The sequence below is a fragment of the Pollicipes pollicipes genome, unplaced genomic scaffold, assembly GCF_011947565.3.
Source record: "Pollicipes pollicipes isolate AB1234 unplaced genomic scaffold, Ppol_2.1 Scaffold_1916;HRSCAF=2245_pilon_pilon_pilon, whole genome shotgun sequence".
NCBI lineage: Eukaryota > Metazoa > Arthropoda > Thecostraca > Pollicipedomorpha > Pollicipedidae > Pollicipes > Pollicipes pollicipes.
The window spans coordinates 32,935-54,486 of NW_023596018.1; the positions used below are offsets into that span (position 1 = coordinate 32,935).

The window sequence follows — 21,552 nt, forward strand, 5'->3', positions numbered from 1 at the left end:
TCTCCATACAGATATCATGCCTCCATGGTAAAACATTTCGTCACACAACACAAGCGAACGTTTACGTAGACTTGACCGGCTCTACGGCGCCCTGGTATCTTTTCTAGATTTCGTTCCAACCCGGCCACAAAAAAATCCTACGATTTTTAGTTGGTCGATGCACTCGGTGACAGATCGGCGACATATCATTATATTTCCTATGGCCCGGCCTTCTGTGGCTGGTGAGAATTTTAAATGTAGGTCGATTGTTCACAGCGCGACAGATTTTTCACACACTTTCATTTCGCTGGCGGCTTTTCAAGAGATAAGGCTTGGTGCAGCGTTACAGGTGGAAACGGATTCTTAAGCTTGAAACTGCCAAGAACAATGTGACGAAAGCCACAACATTGGAGATTCTCCTTTAACAGCAGGTCACAGCATGAAGCCCTCCTGTCATACATTCCTGGTCTGAGCCCTGCTCCCGTCCGCCGTCGCCGCCCACCGCCCGGGCCCGGCTGTCTCCCGCATGACTGATTGCGAACTGGTCGTATGGCTGCTTTGCTGCTTGTCTCTGGATCAGCATTGCTATTGTTGGTGTGTAAAACAAGTTCGACACTTGCAACAGCATCTTTTTCCCGAATTATCTTCCCTTACGCCACACCAACCCAGAAAAATCCTCCGGGAATCTGCTTGCCTTAGGTACGAATTGACCAAACGGATAGATAACTGCCCATCATTTAATGTAGACGACTTGATTTGCTTTTGTGTTTAGGCGGAGACGCTGCCAGCCTTGCTAAGGGGGAGCACAGGACTGGCAAATGCCCCACTTATGGTTTTCTCCAAGAATCCCCGGAAAAAGCTTACTTTAACATGGGGTTCGGTTTTGTTCATTTCATTGCTATTTTTACCTCGCAACCAGAACACAAACCAGGAGCTAGCGCGAGATCAATTCTGTTTAATTTTTGAGGTCAATTAACTGCAGAAATGCGGCGTTGAGCGACTGATGAAATAAATCACCGTTGCCTTTAATGAACTGTGGGGTTAAATGGCGTTAAGTGGGCTCCTTGTAAACCGATAAAACTCAGAAACGTTGTCAGAACGCTTCATCTAGGCTCTGCAGACATTAAGCATCGCGAACGTCGACTGTAGATCGATATGTTTGATGACGTGTCCTGATTGGAAAACAGTGACGCCGCTGCGGGAAGTTTGGCTGGAGAGGGATAATGAACTTTCATGGGACTCCATTAGCACAACGCAATAACGTTCCAGTCGCTTTAAAACGTCCGAGCTGTGACTGTGACTGGTGCAGATAGTGACCTAATGATCTGTTGCAGGCCGCTGAGTCACGTGCCCATTGTGACCGCGAACAGCACCACGGGTGGGGGGAGAGATGGTCGAATCTCCTAGCATCTTCAGACTCAACATCACCTCTATGGCTTTGGACGGGAAAAAAGCACCTAGTTCCTCTTCCGCCCGCGTTGGTCGCACGCTGACCCCGTTGCCGGCTTCCACTAACCCGTTTGGCGGCCTCCACTGTAACGCGGTGCATGAGCGGGCTGGCGACCACCATCAGGCTGTAGGTGTAGATGATGGCCAGGTCGACGTTGAGATAGGCCATCGTCCTGCCGCCGATCAGATGGATGTATTCCTCCACCAGTTCGGTGGCGCCGTAGTAGCCGAACTCGCCTGAGCCCCAGCTGGCGAAGACGGGCGTAAGCCGCAGCCGCCAGCCTGTCAGGCAGGAGGAGGCGTTTGGTCTAGGCGAGGGCGGGCTGCCAGACCAGAGCCAGGCCATGTAGCCACGCTGTTTGGAGGATCACGTCGTTGTTTTGGTGTGTTTTGACGGTAATAAATCCAAATGGAGGGTGGCCCAGCTTTGTTTCACACCTGAATGGTGCTCCTTTGAATTAAGCCTTTTGCTGCGCGAGCTGCTGAAAGAGCGTATCAGAATTCCTGTTTGTAGTTTGCTACATGGCAACGCATGGAAAGAACTGACCAAGAAACTGATTTTTTTGCACCCCACTTTCTGAAATGTTGGTTTCGTCTATGAATAGCAGATCTAAAGAGGATATGGATGCCGGGGCTTAGAACTGTGCGTATTCGCAAGCTGGTCATAATGCCGTACCTACCTAGCGCATTCCACTCATTAAACCTCATTGAGGCACTTGAAGTGATGTCTTTGGGTGGTGATGAAAGCTGATGTGATGAACTGATGCCGGCTGCGACGCAAATGGTGTCAGAGGATTACAAACCGGATTCACAGTACGGAATGCCGTACGACTTCGTCAGTATTTCACAATAGTGCTATAATGTTAAGTATAGTTGTAGGTCAGTTGTTTTCATGGTCTGTTTATTCTAAAAAATGATTTTAACATCCAACTCCGACGTCGTTTGGAGAAGATGTTTCCCGCCTTTCGTCCAGAAAACAAAATGAAAGAGAATGTCAAGTTTATAGCACTACGCGCAAGTATTCATCGGGAGACGCCTGCCATAACTGTATACCAAACAAGGGATCCTCAGTGTAGGGTCCTCCGCAAATGGAACAAAAGGGAAAGGACTCCAGACCAACGTCGAGGGCCCCTGAGTGTCGAGTGCCTTGGTGTGTTAACTTATATGGACCCCAACAGCAGCGTGGGCACTTCCGAGCACGTGAATAGAACGCGAAACTAACGTGAAGGGCCCGTGATTTACCGAGAGTGACCCAGCAGGTCAACCAATGGGGTCTCGGCAATAGTGTAAAGAGCCTTTTGGGCGAATGGCAATAATCCGTGGAGGGCCCATGACCAATCGGAAAGTTGACAGTTAAGGCCTAGCAACGGCGTGGGGCCCTCTGAGCAGATGCAGAGACCACAGGGGCAACGTGGAAGACCCATAAGCGATCGCATTGACCCGGTAAGTAGACATATAGTGTCAACGGCAACAGCAAAGGACTTGTAGACATCGTAATGAGCTTCAAAATCTCACCATTGACTACCCTCTTTATCAATGAAGAACTGCATTTGTCTGCTCACGGGCCCTTCACTTTTGCTTGCAGCTGTTCTTGGTTGCCTGGAGGCTCAAAGTCGCCCAATTTTATTCTGTTTTGTTTTGAAAAACTTGTTCCGGCTGGTTATGGGCACCTTTGAGGCACATGGGTCCCTTTTGGCCAAAGAGGGTCATGACCTCGTGCCCCCTGAATTTGCCACTGAAGCAGACCGACTCGTTTAATAGGTGTGCTAAGAAGGAAAAGACCGCGGCGCTAAAGAGTAAAAGATTCATCCATCCAGACGGCACACCCTGAGTGGCTTTCTGGAAGTGGGCAACTCTTTTATGGGAAGCTTTATGTTGCATGACCACAGTGCCGACGAACGTCAGCTGCATTCATCCACATACCACAATCGGCACGTATTGCATGAGGGAATTCCCGTGGACATGTAAGAAACCTGCTACCGGGAAATGGCATCAGTCTGGGCATTCCGCCATGCCGCCGTCACATGACGACCAGCCGTTGATCAGCCCGACACATGCAACGCACTACGGACCAGAGGTGCGCAGCACCAGCGATGCGTTGAAGTATAAACAATGGCTTTATACAGATGTTATATCACTGGAAGCACCGCGCCAAAGCGCTGCGGAATCTATTGAGAACATGGGCACAGAAACCCAATACAATACATCAACATAAATCTAACACACAAATTACAGGCTTGACAGGTATCACTTGTTAGCACAGACACAGGGCGCTTCCCTGAGAGGCTTGAAAGTATCTTTGTTGGAGGACGGTTTTTTTTGGTGCCGATATTTTTGTGGAAATGATCCGGTTCGGGTTCAACATGTCATTAAAAAAGATTCCGTTGGTATATTGCACAAGCAACAGCGGGTCTGCCGTTGGGCATATGAAAATGAAAGCCAGTGAAAATGTGGCAGATACAAGCTTTTAATGTCATGACCGACTGTACGCAGCCAGCACGCAGCCCATACAGTATACGCATTCCAAAACGCGGTGACTGAGTTGTTTGACAGAATAGCAGCTTACTTCGGGACATAAATTTATTTACCTACGGATCAGCTGTCCAATACACAAATATCATCACTTACTAAGCATACGCCTTTACAAAGGCAAATTTCAGCTAGACTGTTATAGGCACTTGTTCGCGACACTACGCGGAAAATAGGGCTTATGGTGGATTAAGCCGAACAGTGAAGAAATTCCCGCACCAGCCACTGCTCCAAGGCCGACGGACAGCGAGATCAGCACCCCGAGAACATGTTCGACACCTGCTGTGTCTCTCTAATCGCTTTGCAGTTTTGTCTTCTGAGCACTGGTAACAGTCTCCCGGGCTGGACCCCGCCGTCTGGCGTAGGAGGATGCTGGAAGTATGGACGGGAAGATTCGCGTGAACTGCGCTGTTTTTTTATACCCATATATTCACAGAGCAGGTGATTACCGGCACAGTAATTATAGTATGATATCCGGTCGGCCAAATTCCGAATGCTTCTGATTTGGGTTCCTCATTCAAAAGAACCCAAAACGGATTTTAACACGCGAATGACAACATCGTAGAAAAATATCCTCAAGTGCCTCGTACGTAGACGCTTAGACGTGCGTCTGTTTACCAGCATCCACACGTCATCCAAGCAGCACAGTACCTACTGCAGTGCAACACATCACAATGAAACACCTTTAAGTCTGGTCGCCATGCGTGTGAAGCTCACACGAAGCATGAACAGGTGTGAGCCAAAGACTGATTGTGACTGCAACTGTGACTGACCACACACAAACATGACCGACCTAAGGCAACGACTGCCCCTCCGCATCCACCTCCGCGCCAACCCAGACCCGGTCAGACGTCCGGCGATAAGGGGAGGGAGCCTGGGAGAGCGGCGTCGACCGCAGCGCGCCGGAGGAGCGATTCGCTGAAGGATTTAGATCTGCGCTGCCCCCCAGCTTAAAATTCGAGTCACGAATCCCAAGCCTCTTAGCGTTGCCACGTGGTCGTCCGCTTTCGCTTCCAAAGCGGATAATCCCGTTCATAAAGAGCGAAGTGAAGACCTTGCACGTGGTCTGCAATCTCCACATTCGTCGCCTTCCGCTGTAAGCAGAAAACCGTTGGCCGGTCATCGCCATGGCTGGTATTCATGTCAATTTGAAATTAACTTCAAATATGCACCCATTCACATGGTGGGCGACTATCTTTAGAGCATTAAGTAGATACTAAGCATACGGTTGGGCACGTTAGTGCACCAAACTGACATAGTCTTTGCACACCATGCCACAGCCAGTGACACACTACTCAATGAGATTGCCGAGGCCAGTCGATATAAGAAGACATTTTGGTGTAGATGCCGGAAAAATCGGGGTTGCCACAGTCGACGCCGGTGGAGACGATGCCAATGAGCCGGTAGGAGCCATCGGGCAGCTGGGCCATCAGTGGACCCCCCGAGTCTCCCCGACACGCGTCCCGTGGCTTGTTGTCGCGGCTTCCCGCGCAGATCTTGGTGCCTTGAAAGCCGCCGGGAAATATGGTGTTGAACGCGGGCGCCTGGCGGTAGGCGTTCTCACAGACGTCCTCGTCGACCACGCGCGTGGCACCTCCTGCAACACGTCGGCCGTCTCGCCGCCGAACTCGACCAGGCCCCAGCCGGCCATCTCGACATCCTGGCCGTGGTGCTGGGAGTCGGCAAGTGGCAGGCAGATGGGCCGCACTGCGTCCGTCAGCTGCACCGGCGACTGCAGCCGCACCACCGCCAGGTCGTTCTGCGAGGCGTGGCACTGCGGGTGCCGCACGATGCTGGTGATGTTACGCTCCTGGTGATGGACGTCCTCGAAGGTGGTGAGATCATGATCGCCGATGCGGGCGGCCACGGTGGCGGCCTGCTCGGTCCGCAGGCAGTGGGTGGCCGTGAGCACGTGTTGGTCGGTGATGAGGACGCCGCCGCAGAACCACTCCTGCCCGCCGGCATCCGTCTGCCGGCCGAACAGCACCATCCACGGCCACTTACCGAGTAGAGCGTCAAAGCCGCCAACACCCTGTACCTTAAACCCAGGGCCTGGGAAATCCGTGTCGTCCATAACTATATCATGTGTTGCAATGACTGTCGTGTCACGGTGGAAACGGAAGACATTGATTGTTTTGTTAGGGTTTCCGCATTCTTCGGCCAGCAGCTATGTCGGGTTTACAGGCTTCGGCGGGGTGGCTCCCGTAGACTCGCAACAGATGAGCGGCGTCCCACCCGAAAAGCCTCAGGGCGTCGGTGACTTGTTCAGGATGTCCGCTCTGGTCTTGTAGTTCGGGCAGTCGAGGATTGATTTGCACTGTCGGTCCTCACCACTGCAGCGTCCCGACCGGTGCAAAAACTCGATCGGTATTACGGCGCTGAGCAGCGCAAACAGCAAGGTCACGTGACACGACCAGCGCTTCATGCTAGCGCGAGCTGCGGCGCCACCTCTCGCACGACCGCTGTCACCTCCTCTCGTCGTCGCCTGGCCTGGCGCAGTGGGGCCGTCTGTGTGGCTCCAGCGCCTCCCTGCTGGTCCGCTCGGTCTGGCGCGGCACCAGCGGGCGCCGCCAGCGCTGTGCACACGTCTTTTCTATGCGGATAGTATGCTGGTTCACTCGGAGCTGAACCACTGGTAGGCCGGTTTGTTTCATGCTGAGCGAGAACATTTGCTGATATGCCTCGTGCAGGGCTGTATCATTACCACTCGCCCATGGACTCACACCTGGCGGACATCGACTTCGAAGAAATGCACGGCCTCGGACGATTGCTCTGTGTGACGGCTGACGTCATTTCCAACCTGATGGTCCAGTGGTGTTTGCCTCCTCTCAGGTGCCTTACTTTTTAAACTTTATTTCTGTTTATCATATTCTTTCTGTTTTATGGTGTCACCTTCCAGAAACGGCTGTGGGGGGGGGGGGGGGGGGGTCTGAGCCGACACGGCTACCTAGCCTGACCCGAAACTTGATTTCTTTCAGGATATTGTCCCCTATAAGTTGTTTGTCAGGTATTCTAATATTTTTGTTTCAACTCAAAGCAATTATGCTGCGGTTGAAGGACCCATTTCATCCTGCACTCACACTTGGCCCCTGCACCGCACTGGAATTTCATTTGTTTGCCGATTACACGCCAATGTGAAGGTACAATTACGTGAGAAACTTAGCAGCTGCATAACTTGGTGTGACTGCGTTGTGTTGCGGTTAACATCAATTGTTGCGTGGACAATAATGCAGTATATAATGCACACAATAATCGGAACAAATCACCTGCTGCGCGGGGAATCGAACGCGCGATGGTGCGACATGCGCAAATGATGCGACTGTAAATAATTTTGTAATGAAAACGTAAAACTACATGGCCCGAATGGTGATGGCTTCCTCTTAGAGGCTTCAGTTGCTAAAAACGGTGCAATGAGGCGCGGCAAGGGAAGAGGGGTCGGGCTGGTATCAGCCGGCAGGGCTTACCTAATCTGCCTTCAAAACCTGATTCCTTCCTGGATTAGCGCAGGTGTCAGTTGCGTCCCGGGATTAAAAACACGTGCTATGGAGGTAGCGTTCATTTCAATTAGCACTGACACTTGGCCACTGTTTTACATCGCACTTGCCTTCGCGTGCCAATTACACGCCGATGTGAAGCTGCAATCTGCGCGAAGCTCACAATGAGCTGTAAGCTACCACAAAACTTGGAGGTAAAACGGACTGATTTATTCAATGAAAGCTGTTCTCGTTTCTTGGTCATCAATTGCGGTCTGAGATCCAAAAACACCATCTTATTGACAAGTAGATGGTATGGCACGTGGTGCCGAGAGTTAGCGTATATTTTTTTCGTATAGTTCGATAGTAGGCTCCTGCATATAAGAGTAGTTTTGTGTAGTTTGATAGTAGGCTCCTGCATATAACGGTACATCAGGACTGGCACAAGCTCCTCAACAGCCATACTGACAACTGGAAGACAAATCACAGATAAGGCAATGGCTGGCGACCAGTGAGACTGGCTTAAAAGAGCGCGGTCGACGCTTTGCAATAGTTGAAAGTGTCTTTTCCAGAAAAAACTGTTGCTTATGTAAAAATAGTCGGTTGAATAAGATTCAAAGCAAGCTTCATCATGTTGCGATAAAACACCCAGCGATGTGGCCTGTTGTATATCTCTTGCACTATATGTGGTCAGATGGCCAAGTTTGCCATAAAATCAGGGAGAGACACTTTTCAACCCTCCAGTGGTTTTGCTGCTTACCTATACTGGGCCACAGACTGTCCTTATCCGTTCAACCTTGTTTTGACAAACTGGCATTTATGCAAAATTCATACACAAGTCGCACGAAATTGTGTAGCAAACACTCGAACCATCTTATCGTTTCGTCATTAGCCTTTTACCATGCGGAAAACCTGTGGCATTTGTGATCCACTTTTGACCTACTCCAGTTATCATCTCATGTTTTTATTCAATGACAAACAACGTCTGATTGTCAACAGTAACGACACAGTTAGGCACCAGGAAACTCGGCAGTCCGCGTAAATTTGTGATTCGGAGACAGAATCGGGAGATGTGAGCTATGCCAGCTTGACAAACGAATACTAAATCTCAGGCCTTCTCGGCGCGTCACGTGATCGTCTGCTTCCGCTTCCAACGCAAAAAATCCCGACCATAAAGAGCGAACTGATGACCTTGTTCATGGTTCGCCATTCCGGCAGCCGTCGCCTTCTGTTGTAAGCAGAAATCGTTGGCCGGCCAACGCCATTGCTGGTATCTACGTCAATGTCAGATGCGAATTATCAACTGAACTCGCGCAGCCTTCCGGCGTTCTTTCCGAAGCAGACTACATGCGCTCGAGTTTAAGAAACAGACGCCGACCTTAATGTCAGCTCTAGTCACTTCCCGACAGAGAACACTCTGGCTATGCCCCGCGTACCCTGCTTTCAGCGCACCGACGATCGTCTCCATCCCCGAAACGTCAGCCGCATCCGACACAGCCGTCCACCAGTGGCGGAGCGCAGGTGACGCTGCCCATGGCTAAGACTGGGAGCAAGTGACGCTGTCTATGCTTCAGGACTCGCAGCAGGTGGCGCCATCTAACGGCAGAAGCGCGCAGCAGACTGCGCTGGAGAACCCGCACGTCAGCGCCTGCGAACCATCAGCGGCATCCACGACCAGTCAAAGTCGCAGGCCGTGTAGAACAGTCTGGTCTTCTGACATGGGTGCCCCTTCAACACAGCAGCGGGCAGATCATCTGGCGCAGATGAAGGCGGCGTTAACGCGTGTGTTTGATGCATCCACACTCCGCAAGACGGCAGGCAGGCCAATGAAAATACATACTCGGTGCGGCGCGAAGCCAGTTAAACTGACCACTGCACGCAAGATCCCGTTCGTGTGGCCAGACAATGTAAACCGGCAGCTGGACCGGCAGCTAAACCGGATCTCGAGGCCAATTGTATTATCGTTCCCGTGTATGAGCCTAAAACGTGGTGTCATGCCATATTGGTTGTACGAAAGAAGAACTGTGAATGTGTTCGCATCTGTTGCGGCCTGACCAAGCTGAACACGCACGTCAAGAGAGGGCCTCATCCAGTTTGCCCAACGTACGATGCCTGGGGTTTTCGTTTTTCGAGGCTTTGCTCATCGCTCTATCTCTCCAAAAAACATTTACGCAAATCGACGCTCTTTAAAAGGCAACTTGGCAACAACATCGGAAAAGGCAACACAATTGATAAAAAGGCTGAACACTTCCCAATAAGTGCTTTCGTTGCGAATCTTTTTATGGCCCTGGTCAGTGGGCTGCTCAAATAAATCACTATTTGCTAACTAACTCAGAAGTATACAACATAAAGCTTGTTTGATCAATTTTAAAGTAAAATATAAAGCTTGCCTTTCGTAAAACTGGAATAGACCAACTCCATTCCGACACGCTTTTAAAGAGGGCTAGGTTGTTGGGCTTTTGTTCAGCCCTCTCTCTCCCCAAAACCATTTACACAAACTGACGCCCTTCGAAAGGCAACTTGTATTGACACCTTTAAAGTTGGATGACATCCAGGTTCGCAGTAAACGTTGAGAGAAGTTGTAAACACAGATGCATTACAGATAAGAAATGCCTGCATTATGCAACGTCCCGACAGATCAGTACATGCTACACCGTTACTATACAAGTAAGCGACATGGAATGATATACGTATCATCATAAGTGGTTTAGACAGAGGCTCCTATGAACGCACCCGGGCTGCAAAGTAACTGTACGTACCTGCAACATCTTAACGCAAGGCCCGTAAGCCACACTCGCCTCAGATACTGCCGCAAGCTTAAATTATGCATGCTTGCACGTATGTAATGGCATTCACGCCGTGGAAATTACGTTGCTGGGAGCTTATGTAAATGCGCCTTGTGTTACCCGTGTGACGCATACACTTACAGGTTGTCTGTGAGGCTGTGACAAAAGTATCTCCGCACAGGATGTTAGCCAGCTTAGCGTCGGATTTTCCCTCTTGCCAGTGGAGGCTTCATGGAAAAGGTGGGGTCGCCTTAATCGCCACTCAGAGCCGCCTCAATCCCCGGTCAGGGCCGCCGCAGTCCCTGACCGGATTCGCCTCAGTCCCTGGTCGGGGCCGCCTCAGTCCTCATCCAGGGTCGCCTCCGTCTTTGGCCAGGGTCGCCTCAGTCCTCATCCAGGGCCACCTCCGTCTCTGTCCAGTGTCACCTCCGTCTCTGGCCAGAGTCGCCTCAGTCCCAGTCAGGGTCGCCTCAGTCCCTGGTGAGGTCCGCCTAAGTCCCCAGCAAGGGCCCGCCTTAACTCTGGTCAGAGTCACCTCAGTCCCAGTCAGGTCGCCTGAGTCTCTGGCCAGGGGCACCCCAGTCTCTGGCCAAAGTCGCCTCAGTCCATGGTCGGGGTCGCCTGAGTCTCTGGCTAGGGTCACCCCAGTCTCTGGTCGAAGCCGCCTCAGTTTCTGGTCAGGGTCTGGTCTGGCTCAGTCTCTGGCCAGGGCCGCACGAAATGACTTGGGTCGGCCAGCGATGCCGCGGCGCCGTTCACCACAAAGATGGCGGCGGCTAGGGCGCGACGCACGCACTGCCAGAGATCGGGCTGCTCCGACTGCTCGCTGACCTGCAGCAGCGTCTCTACCACGTCTGGGAACAGCACGCCGTTGTACTCGTGGTCCGGGTCTGTGCCGAACACGGCGTTCCTGCCAACGCGGAGACAGGCGTCAGCTGTCTCAACATATGCCCATATCGAAAGCCGCATGCTTGACACATTGATACGGTGACGTTACCCGGGGGGCTGTCGTCAGGAGGTGACGTAATAACTGAGACCAGGCTAAGGCAGTGACGTCGATCGAGGAAGACGGGTGGTGACGTCATTCACTGGCACGGCCTCAGACGCTGACGTCATTGGCGGGACTGGGCTCAGACGCTGACGTCATCCACGCTGACACTGACTGGCGCTGACTGAGCCATGGTAGAAAACAACGTGCGTCAATGAGGCATATAACGGTTACGAGATAACTTATCGAAACGCATGGAATTATCGGTTCCCGTGTGGAAGTGTGGTACAGCATCGCTTAGCTCACCGGTTTTGTTCATCGACCAGAAGACCGTTTGGATCGACAAATGATCTCTCGACGCCGACCATCTGATCGTTGATCTGTCGAAGCTCCAGATCACTGGAACACGTGAAGGTGAGCTGTGAATTGCCAGGGGAACATGTTTAAATCCGATTAGGTGTAAATGAACATAATATTTTACGAGCGAATCTTCCGAATAATCTGCAAAAACATTGTCGCTGAGCCTGAACACCAGTGGTACACCGTTCGGAGGGAGTTAAAAGCGCACATGCATTCACCTTTCCCATCTTCACTCGACGTCATCAAGTGGTGCAGACAGTGCAGGGAGGGGGGTACAGCGGCATCTGCCCCCCCCCCCCCCGCCCGCCCCTTTAGGTCTCGAGGGGTCCTCGAGACTGGCGACTGAGAGCCCGGTTTCTGGGCCTGAGGGGCTGGCCGGAGGTCGTATTAAGGGTGATAGCCCTGCGGGCCGGGCTCCCAAATTTAAATCAGAGGCCCCTTTGCGCTGATTACGCTCTTCCCCCTGAGTAGGTGAGGCCCACTTTGTCGACCAGGCATTATCAGTACCGAACTGTCGGTTCCGATTCATTCTGGGCCTGAAGGCCCATTTCCCAAGCAGGGATAAGGATAGGACCCATGATTTACATTGACCGTTGTCGCTCAGTAGGTGAGAGATATCCCGTATCGGCCAAGGCCCACAGTGCCTCACAGGTGGCCCTATGCTGAAAAGAAACCTGATCGGACCAGGGACAGTGTTTGGAGAGTCCTAGAGGCCCCTCAGTATGGACGATTCAGGGCCTAATTTGGAAGCTGAAGAGTCAAAAAGGCTGGCTGTAGGCCTCATTAAGGGTTCCGGTCCGTTTGGCCGGGACCACATTTACGCCATTTACGAATCACGTAACTTGTTCAGTGCATTATGGATCGTGTAAACGACACCATCTGTTATGTCAGTGTCATATGGCAAGCAGCTTCTTTCATAACCAATGCATTTATGAATAATAACGCGCATTGGTTCCGAAAATAAGTATGAATACCAAGATTTGCTTTCAATGGTCAATCTCAGCCATAAAACTTTAAAAAGCAGATCGTTTCCATTCAACATTTTGACCGAACGGCGGAATGCAATACACGTAGCCCTCAAAAAACGCCGTCGGATGCACCTACCTATAATCGGTGCGTGAGATGATCTTCTTGTGAAACCGCTGTGCTGCAGTCACGTACCGCTGCACGGCCCGCTCCAGACCGCCTATGAACACGCCGAGACATCAATCACTGGCTGGACAGGAACATTCCCCACTGACCGCATAGACAGGTCAGTTGCTGGCTGGGCCACCATCAGCCACTGGCTGGGCAGACAAACCAGTTAATGGTCCGGCCGCACATCAGTCACTGGCCGGACAGACAGACCAGTCGCTGGCCGGGAAACACATCAGCCACTGGGTTGACGGACAGAGGCCGGACCTCTGGTTGCCTGTTTTGTACCTATCAACGATACAACTGAGCCAGCAGTGTCAACACCCCACACCCTGAAGCTCCGACAACCCAGCTTACCCGAGTTCGACGGCATGATTCACTCATCACCGGTCGCTGGCTGCGGGCAGGCTCAGCCAGCGTTACCCACCGAGCGACACGTTGTGCCGGTCCATCAGCTGGCCGTAGCTCCGTCTGATGTGGTCAAGGCCCAGCCGGAGAGGCTTCTCCACGTCGCGCACGTCTATGGGCAGCAGCGGCTGCTGGGCCAGGCGCTGGGCCAGCACGGCCCACAGCCGCCCCAGCGCCTGGTGATACACGAACTCCGGGTCCAGGTGCGCCATGGCCGAGAACGTCTCGTACACGGTGTGGTAGAGCGGGAAGTCGTTCCAGCTCCAGCGTGCCTGTCCATGCGGGTCGGAGCCGCGGGTGAGTGGTCGCTCGGCCCACGCTCCCACTCTGCCCGGCCCAGGTCTCCGGCCATGCAGCGCATGCTGCCGAGGTAGTTTGCACATCTGGCCGACGCCGACGCAAACACAGCGGTGCTGGTGAGCTGACATCATAACTGACATCTGGATTCCACCTGACATCGAAATACATGCTGGTTATTAAGCCCAGTTGTGATAATGCCATGGCGTGCTGGAACAAGTGTGCTCACACTAGTCCTCATCCACCGAAAAATGTCCAAGGACCAAGGGGATTTAAAGGGCAGAAAACCTAACTAAACGCAATGTTATCTGATGTCCATATCAGAAACACAATATCAAGCAATTTGGGGTTTTATGCCAACCAAAGACATTTTCTGTGTGTTGGTTCCAACAAGAAACAATAAACATCTTACATTCATGTTCCGGGCGGCGCAATGTAAGACAGTAAACCTGTCATATGTAAACCAATGGCGTTAGCTCAATGCACCACAACCCTATGTGATAATGCGATATCACAAAAACATGCCGTGTATGTGCTACACGCATTTAACGAATGCTGTCCACCGAAAACTGCCAAGCAAGCTACTACCAATATGCTTAATTCCGACAATGTACAACTCGAGCGTTTACTCGGGATTCCGAAACGTGTTAAGCCTTTCAGTTTAATAGTCCACGGTGAAAACGGCTGCCTTGCAGCCGTCCCGCCTCACAGTACGTACCGCAATTAACAGACGCCTTTGATTATTACTCATACTGCATCTGACGCCCAGCTCCATTTGCAAGTGCTTCGCGAGCCGCACATCGGGCTTACAAAGTCGATTTCCCACATCATGTAGACGATGGGCGTGCCGAGCATCTGGTAGAAGGACCAGTGCTCGCTGGGTGAGCCGAGGCTGTAGCTGAAGAGGTTGCCCTTCTCGCGGCCACGCCAGTGGTCGTACAGCGTGCTGAAGCCGAGAGCCGGCTCCGGGGCGGTCACCTGCGGCACGGCCGGTACCGGGTCACTTACCGGACACCAGCCCCGACTTACCGGAACAGCGAGCGCGGATCTGGGGCGACTGCGGGATCTGACAACAGGTCGGGTCCATCACGCCACATCTGCAGCTTGGACCTGACATCCTGACACCAAGTCCGGTCCGCCACTCGGTGTCAGCAGCCTGGACTATCCCGGTCGGTGCCACTCAATGCCAACGACTGGTAGCCGCACAGAAAACGCGTCGGTTATGTCTCCGTTTGTTGGTTTCGCGACAGTTGCAATCAGTTGGACGTACAGCTTCCAGTCGCTCTTTTCTCACCAGGTCCTGTAGTAATGTGCGTAAGGTGTTGCATCGTTGTTGCGGATCCGCATGCATGGTTAATACGTATGTCGTTGTCGTATCAAGTCGCGCGATTGCCGTGACGCATAAATTAACGGCAGCTGTCACGTGACCTTGTCACCCAGGCCGTGCATTCCTTAAATAGTGGACGCTCCCGTCCCACGAAGCATCCGCCAGCAGTGACAGACGGTAAAACCCCGACAGGAATGGCTGGCAGCCGAGAAGGAACGGGTTTTATCTAGCCATTTATCTCGGCCTATCAGCGAGCGCTCTCGCTCAGCGTGAAACGAACAGGGCTACCTGCGACGCACCTCCGAGCGAACCAGCACACTATCAGCATACAAAAGACGTGTGCACAGCGCTGGCGCGTCGCCCGCTGGCGCCGCGCAAGAACGAGCGGCGCAGCAAGGAGGTGCTGCTCATTATTTGGGATCAGAAACGGATCTAGATGGTCTGGAGGCTATATTTGGTTCGAACCATTTGCCCATACTAATACCTTTCATCACCTAGATAGGCTAGCATTATGCACATTTCACAATCCAATCTCTTGTTCAGTGCCAAGACAAGCCTGCCACCTTCCAAAAAGCAGATGTAGATCATGTTGATCTTACACATGGTTGGAGCTAAAACCCTGAGAAAAAAATCGACTATATGTCTCAGTCGCCATTTTGACATTGCTTGCTTATTGCCTTGCTCCTCCCTAATTTAAGCATGAATTAAAGCTGCAGGAAAAAAACATGCTTTAGCTACATATTTCAGCCTTTTGAACATTTAGATGGTTTTAATCATTTGAGCATGAATAATTTAACATGCGCCCGGGTGGCCGGCTAGATACCCTTCGCTCGGATGGGGGGAAGTCAATTGACCCCTCCCCCCCCCCCTGAAATCTCGAGAACTATGAGAGCTAGAGACACCAAATTCACAGGGCATCTTGACCTGTACGTGAACTAAGTTAGGTCAAGTTTGACCTTCCTAGGTCATTACCTTCGGGTCAAATGAGGTCAAACACTATGACTTTCTATAAGCAAAAGGTCACATGCACATTTAAGGTAAGTAATCTTGTTTGGCCTTTTGAAGGTCATGGTGACCAAAGTCATACAAGACTGGTCTGAGTATTGCATTTGAATAAGCGACAAAGTCCAAGGCTAGACAGCATGCTACTAAAGACCAAATGTTGACATGGGTCACTTTAGGCTAATCACTTATTCTGACCTTTAAGAAGTCCATGGAAGATGCAGAGTGCGGTTCGTGCTATTAATTAGTCCGAAATGAGCACTAGAAACTATCCCATTCAGTGAGCCTTAGAGTAATAAAACAGGTTGGCATTGACCTTGGTCTGACCTTTAAACCTGACCTTAGGTCAATGCAATCTGCTCACTCAGTTCTTGCACTATCTAAGAAAGCATTGCAGAAACGTATGGCTTCGTCTAATAGTCCTTTGTTGTACCAGATTAAGCGGTTCCCTTGAAATTGACCTCGCTAAAGCCATGGCCTGACTTTGACCTGCCATAGGTCAGCGACCTTACAGAGTACATTCAATTTTTTCACCGAGCGATCCCCTATTTGCCTACAGCTGTACCAAATTTGGGGCGGCTATGCCGCGCCGTTTGGAAACCATTTTGGAAAAACCTTGGGGGGGTGAATTTGACACCCCCCACCCGAGCGCGAGTTAGTAAAGGATTTTATCATGCAAATAAAACTGCCCATATGCTTAAATGGTTTCTTTCAATAACTTGACCATGGTTTTATCAGTGCTGGCTTCATCTCCGAATCACCTGAGATATAATTCAGCCAACCATAAAATTAATTATCTCTCTCTACATTGATGCGCATAACAAGGACAGAACTTTTAAGTAGTGTCCAGTAAAATTACTCTTCTGGTGTTCCCTGTAGCCTTTTGCCCTGCTTTCAGTCACAAGCATTGATGCGAGCAACATATAGTGACAAAACTGTGTAAAAAGGAGTCACAATCATTGATTTGGCTTGCTGGTGAATAATCACTTACGACAATGATTCATGGTCACTCAATGTACGCTTGAAGTAACGAGTTCCATTGTTCCACTGTTCACTACCAGCGGTGATCTTGATAAGCTGTCCATTAAAAGGCCGTCGGCTGGAGTAAAATAACGTTGTGTTCCTTGTTTGGCAGGCTGTTTTTATCTGTTTGAGAACATCTACACTCATTTTTTAGAGCAAGTGCCCACTGTCTTAATGCAAAGTATTAACTCCAAAATCTGACATCGAGTTCGACGGTTTTTCTGGGTTCGTTACCGTTCACTCAGTTTTCTCAGGTGGATGAAACAACCCGGGCGCCAGCCCGTTCGTCGCTACATTCCGCCATTTGCACGGAACGCAGGAGGAACATCGCAAGGCTGGGTCCCAATCCATCCTCACTGTGGGTCACAGTCGCTGTCAGCTTGGTGCCGATGGCACGTGTAACACCGGCAGCACCGAGGTGCTCGATATTCTGGACGAATTCCGGCCGGGGCTGTCTTCGTGGTCGCCAACGCAGTTTGCTATTCCACCGTGTTCGTCGTCCGAGGGGCATTGGACAGAGCAGGCTGCAGCACCTGCTAAGAGGCACTGGTGAGCCGCCTGGAGCACGACGGCCCCACGTCCTTAAGTCACCGTCTGTGACTGAAAAATCGCAGTGGGCTGATGAATCTCTCCGCAGCAGCAGTCAAAAGGTGGTCCTGAGTGGTGAGCAGGAGCTCAGTCGCTAGATTGTGCAGCTGGACGCGGTTTGCTATGCAGTGCCCTAGTGGATGCTGAGGAGCGCGGTTTGGGAAAGCACCGCAACGAGCTGATCAGGATTCTGATGATCACCTACCGACGGCTGTGTCTTCATCACCAGGCGAAGTTGCACAATGCACGCCTGCAGTGGAATAGGATCCACATAAAAAATGACTGAAGCAGTGCTGTTTAGGGGACAATAGACTTCCTGTAAACTCTGATATCCTATCTTCCTTTGTCGGGTGACATAACTAGCAAATACTCCTTTTCCCTGCTATTTGATTAGGCTCCTTTTATGCGTGAGCTGGGCTTTCGTAGGAAGAAATGGTAATATTCTGATGCGCAGTGTTGAAGTAAATCAATTTTTTTTTTGACGTTTCATCAATGTTTCGTATCAGTTATCTGTATAATTGTTCGTAACTTAATTCAGTTTTACTGTCAGTTCCCAGAAAAGAGTGCGTGAATCTCAAACATTATTCTGAGAAGATGTTTGTGGCGTCTCGTGACGGTCTGGTTCGTTGGATATTCTTTTTCCTGTTATTTCTCCGATAATCGTTGTTGTGCAAGTAGCTAGCTGGCCTTGAGTGCTCATAACGATGATTAGAAACTGGTTGAAAAGTCCCTGACCTGGCCGGGTGCCTGCTCAAGCGCTTAATTTATCTGAGCGTGGCAGGTACTTGTGCTCTTCATCTGTCTGTGAGGACCGTGGAAATGGCGAAGGCAGCGGTAGGCAATATCACGCCCCGCACGATGCAGATTCGGCAACGACTTATACGTCGGCGCCACACTCGCGGCTGCCGACCTGTGGACACCGGCAGCATCACAGCGACAACAGATGTGCCAACGTCCATCCCCCCCCCCCCTCCCCCACAGCAGTATCGAATATTGCACCCCTGGAAACCCGCTACGGAATCCGCACAACGGCGGGTGAACCCTACAGCACTTGTCCCACGAGCGCCAGGAGGAACGGTAGTCCCGCCGACGCTTGGCGTGAGCGCGGCGGAGCCATCTGGGCCAGCGGCAGGGCAGTGGCGATCGTCATCAGGGGTGGGCCCACGCTCCACAGGTTTTCCGAACGGATGTTGCCGCACACTTCGGATACAACTGCAGCCGCCTCCCATGGAATTCTAGAGTAGACAGATAAACAACAAGATAGCGGTCCCACCATCGCTCAGTATGAGCACGGCGGACCTTCCCTGCAGGCAGCGGTTGTGGAGGTCGGCGGCGGGGATTTCTCCATACAGATAACTCATTGATAAGCGAAGTACAAGACCTAGATGGTTCAGGATCGTTGACATATGGCCTTATCTTGTTATGGCCTTATCGCAGCGTCCATCCAACAAACTGTCGGCGGCTATACCTTCAAAACCATTTCCATCTTTAATCTTTGCTTCCGCGATATTGCACAGCGATTTTCTCGCTCCATACGTTGCGACGGCCTTGCCAAAGCGAGTCTATGTTTCTGGTCGACGAACATGGCGGACGGCTCCACCTACCAACAAGCGGACCACTCCATTCACCTGTCCTTTCTAGTCCGCATATCTAGGACCAGAACAATTGCTGTCCCCGTTTCCGCCGTAAAGCAAAAGCTATTGAAGCACACGACACACTTCTGGAAGACACGGAGTTCTTAGGCCCTGGGTCCATCCAACAAGCTGTCGGCTGCTTTAACACTATTCTCGGTAAATGGCTGTGGATGGTGCTGTTCGGCCGGCGGACGGACGCCGGCAGGCAGGGGTGGTTCTGCGGCGGCGTCCTCATCACCGACCGACACGTGCTCACGGCCGTCCACTGCCTGCGGCCCGAGCAGGCCGCCACTGCGGTCACCCGCATCTGCGGTGATGACCTCACAGCCTTCGGAGACGTCGGCCACCATGAACGCCACATCGCCAGCATCGTGCGGCACCCGCAGTACCGTGCATCAATAATAATGCATCCGGTTTCCTGTTTTGCTCATCTGTATGTTGTCAGCGGTTAAACGGCGGAGGTGGAGTACCGTAGTTAAGGGCGAACCACCGTTTACCTGGAGACGGCCGTCCTTGGTGTCTGGTCGGACCTACCACCCGCCAGTACGTCGGTCACCACCTTTATCCTAGCCCTGTGGCTCGCAAGTGTGTGTTGATGTCGGGTGCACAGGAGTAATAACGAGCCGAGTCGTGCGTGTAATGTCATCTGGCTCGTGTGCTGGCCAATGAGCTGTTCGTTATAAATTGGCTCTGGTGAGGAGGCATGATAGCGGCAGCAGGCGACGCAGAACATCAACGATCGCAGCGCGCGGACCTTTCTCCCTTTTTTGAATTTTCTGCGGTAGAGGAGGGAGCTGGCGACCACGTGACCTAGTTAGAAGACAAGGGGTTTGAGACTCGTTTTTCAAGGTCGAACATATGCGCGGTGTATTTATTTCCGTACCCGTTTGAGTAAAAGATGGCGGATGTGGTATCATAATTCAATATGCAAACTCTGTCGCCGAATCACAACTTTACAAGGCTTTTGGGCTGTGACATGCATTCTGTGCGACTGTTTAGTCCTTGGGATTAGTCAAGTATAACTTATTTTGCATGAAACCATTGATATTGATTGTGATAGACGAAAAACGGATGCCGAAGCCAATTTCTTTGCGTGTGGGACACAAGAGCGATTGTGATGCAATATGATACTTCCATTGTTGCTGGCACAAATTGGTGCGAATCGTAATATGTACTGTGCGTAAAGGTCAATTTGTAGGAACAATGTTCAACGGATCGGTTTTGTCCAACGTCAGGTTTAAATAAGCAACAAAACCGATGGAAGGGTGAAAAATGTCCGTCGCTGACTTCATGCCAAATTTGGGTTACTGAGTATATATGTAGCACAAGAGATATGCTGCAGCCCACAACGCTGGGGTTTTGATAGCAAACGTGCTGTGAAGCTTGCTGTGCACTCTATTCGAAGAGGGTTTTCTTATATAACCAACAATTTATTTTTCTCGGAAGGACGTTTCCAACTCAAGACAAAGCGCTGGTCGCGCTCTCTTAAGGCGGCCACACTGTTCACAAGCCTTTGTCTTAAAACTCCTTCCAGTAAGCAGCATGCCTGCTAAGGAACTTGTGTCAGTCGTGATGCACTATTACATGCAAGAACCTTCTATCACTCTACACAAAACAATGTCCATTAACTCTCGGCCGCAGGTACCAGGCCATGAAATTATCATTATCATTGTTTGTGGTTTTCTGCCTCGGACTACCACCAATGATTGAAAAATAAATAATTCAATGAATAATTGAGGGTGAATAAAAAAATAATTTCATCGATCAATCAGGCTGCTTTACTAACAGATTGTTTAGTGAACAGCAATATATTCTACGTTTCTCACATAACTGCACCTGTACGCCAGCGTGCAATTGACATGGCAATGGTAGTACAATGCAGCGCAATGGACAAACGATGGTGCAAAATGCAATGAATGCTTCTTCTAAGGCAAAGCTAGTATCCGAACGAAATAAAATATATTTGGAACCCAAACACGTAACATATGGAGGGTAGATCAGGGAGACATCAGGTTTTGGGGGCAGCGAGGGCAGCCCTGTCGCATCAGACCCCACAACCATCCCACCAATCGCTTTTTGACAGTGACACCAAAAGATAGAGGGAAGTGAAAAATAGAAAGACAGTTTCGAAGATGACGCATCTGAGAGGAAGCGAACAGCATCGCGCCATCCGGTTATAAGTTGTGTTTAAACAATGGCATGAGTTCCAACCACACCACTTGCAAACATCACGCTATTGTGTATGCATGCATTATTGCCATGGCTTCCATAGACATCAACTGCCACACAGCGCAATCAGCTAGGCCGTGCATTTGCTGGACGTCCCCGTTCGACGACGCAAACGTCCGCAGTGCCAGGCGGTAAATCCCGACTGAAATGGATGGCGGCAGAGGCGAATCGGTACTTATCCAGCCATTATTCACACGGCCGATCAGCCAGTGACCTCACTCAGGATAAAACGGACGAGCCTAACAGCAGTGCAGCTCCGAGTCAACCAGCGGACTATTGGCATACAAAATACGTGTGCACAGCACTGGCGGCGCACGCTGGTGCCGCGCCAGACCGAGCGGCGCGG

General features: G+C 51.2%; 2 protein-coding genes across 2 annotated transcripts; both read right to left on the reverse strand.

Annotated features, from left to right (window-relative positions):
* Positions 1 to 1,072: 1,072 nt before the first annotated feature.
* On the reverse strand, positions 1,073 to 10,198 carry LOC119096216 (proclotting enzyme-like). The gene is made up of 5 exons (XM_037219024.1): positions 10,190 to 10,198; positions 5,623 to 5,905; positions 5,324 to 5,554; positions 1,496 to 1,710; positions 1,073 to 1,093 (listed from the first exon to the last, which is right to left on the reverse strand). Exons 1-5 carry the CDS (start codon positions 10,196 to 10,198, stop codon positions 1,073 to 1,075), a joined length of 759 nt encoding a protein of 252 aa, XP_037074919.1.
* Positions 10,199 to 10,745: 547 nt separating this feature from the next.
* Positions 10,746 to 19,327, reverse strand: LOC119096228 (putative N-acetylated-alpha-linked acidic dipeptidase). The gene is made up of 6 exons (XM_037219034.1): positions 19,220 to 19,327; positions 14,214 to 14,381; positions 13,126 to 13,378; positions 12,669 to 12,750; positions 11,511 to 11,603; positions 10,746 to 11,126 (listed from the first exon to the last, which is right to left on the reverse strand). Exons 1-6 carry the CDS (start codon positions 19,325 to 19,327, stop codon positions 10,883 to 10,885), a joined length of 948 nt encoding a protein of 315 aa, XP_037074929.1. The 3' UTR covers positions 10,746 to 10,882.
* Between the last annotated feature and the right edge of the window lie 2,225 nt (positions 19,328 to 21,552).

Bases quoted from the DNA above. Each gene is read 5' to 3' on its own strand.
- LOC119096216 (XM_037219024.1), bottom strand. The intron at 5,555-5,622 runs GCCAGGATGTCG...GACGTGTTGCAG, and splicing joins TGCCGACTCCCAGCACCACG to GAGGTGCCACGCGCGTGGTC. The intron at 1,711-5,323 runs GCAACCCCGATT...CCTGCCTGACAG, and splicing joins CTCCACCGGCGTCGACTGTG to GCTGGCGGCTGCGGCTTACG.
- LOC119096228 (XM_037219034.1), bottom strand. From the start codon at position 19,327: ATGGTGGCCGACGTCTCCGAAGGCTGTGAGGTCATCACCGCAGATGCG. The intron at 14,382-19,219 runs GTCGGTGATGAG...GCCGTGCCGCAG, and splicing joins ACGGCCGTGAGCACGTGTCG to GTGACCGCCCCGGAGCCGGC. The intron at 11,604-12,668 runs GTAGGTGCATCC...CACGTGTTCCAG, and splicing joins ATCTCACGCACCGATTATAG to TGATCTGGAGCTTCGACAGA.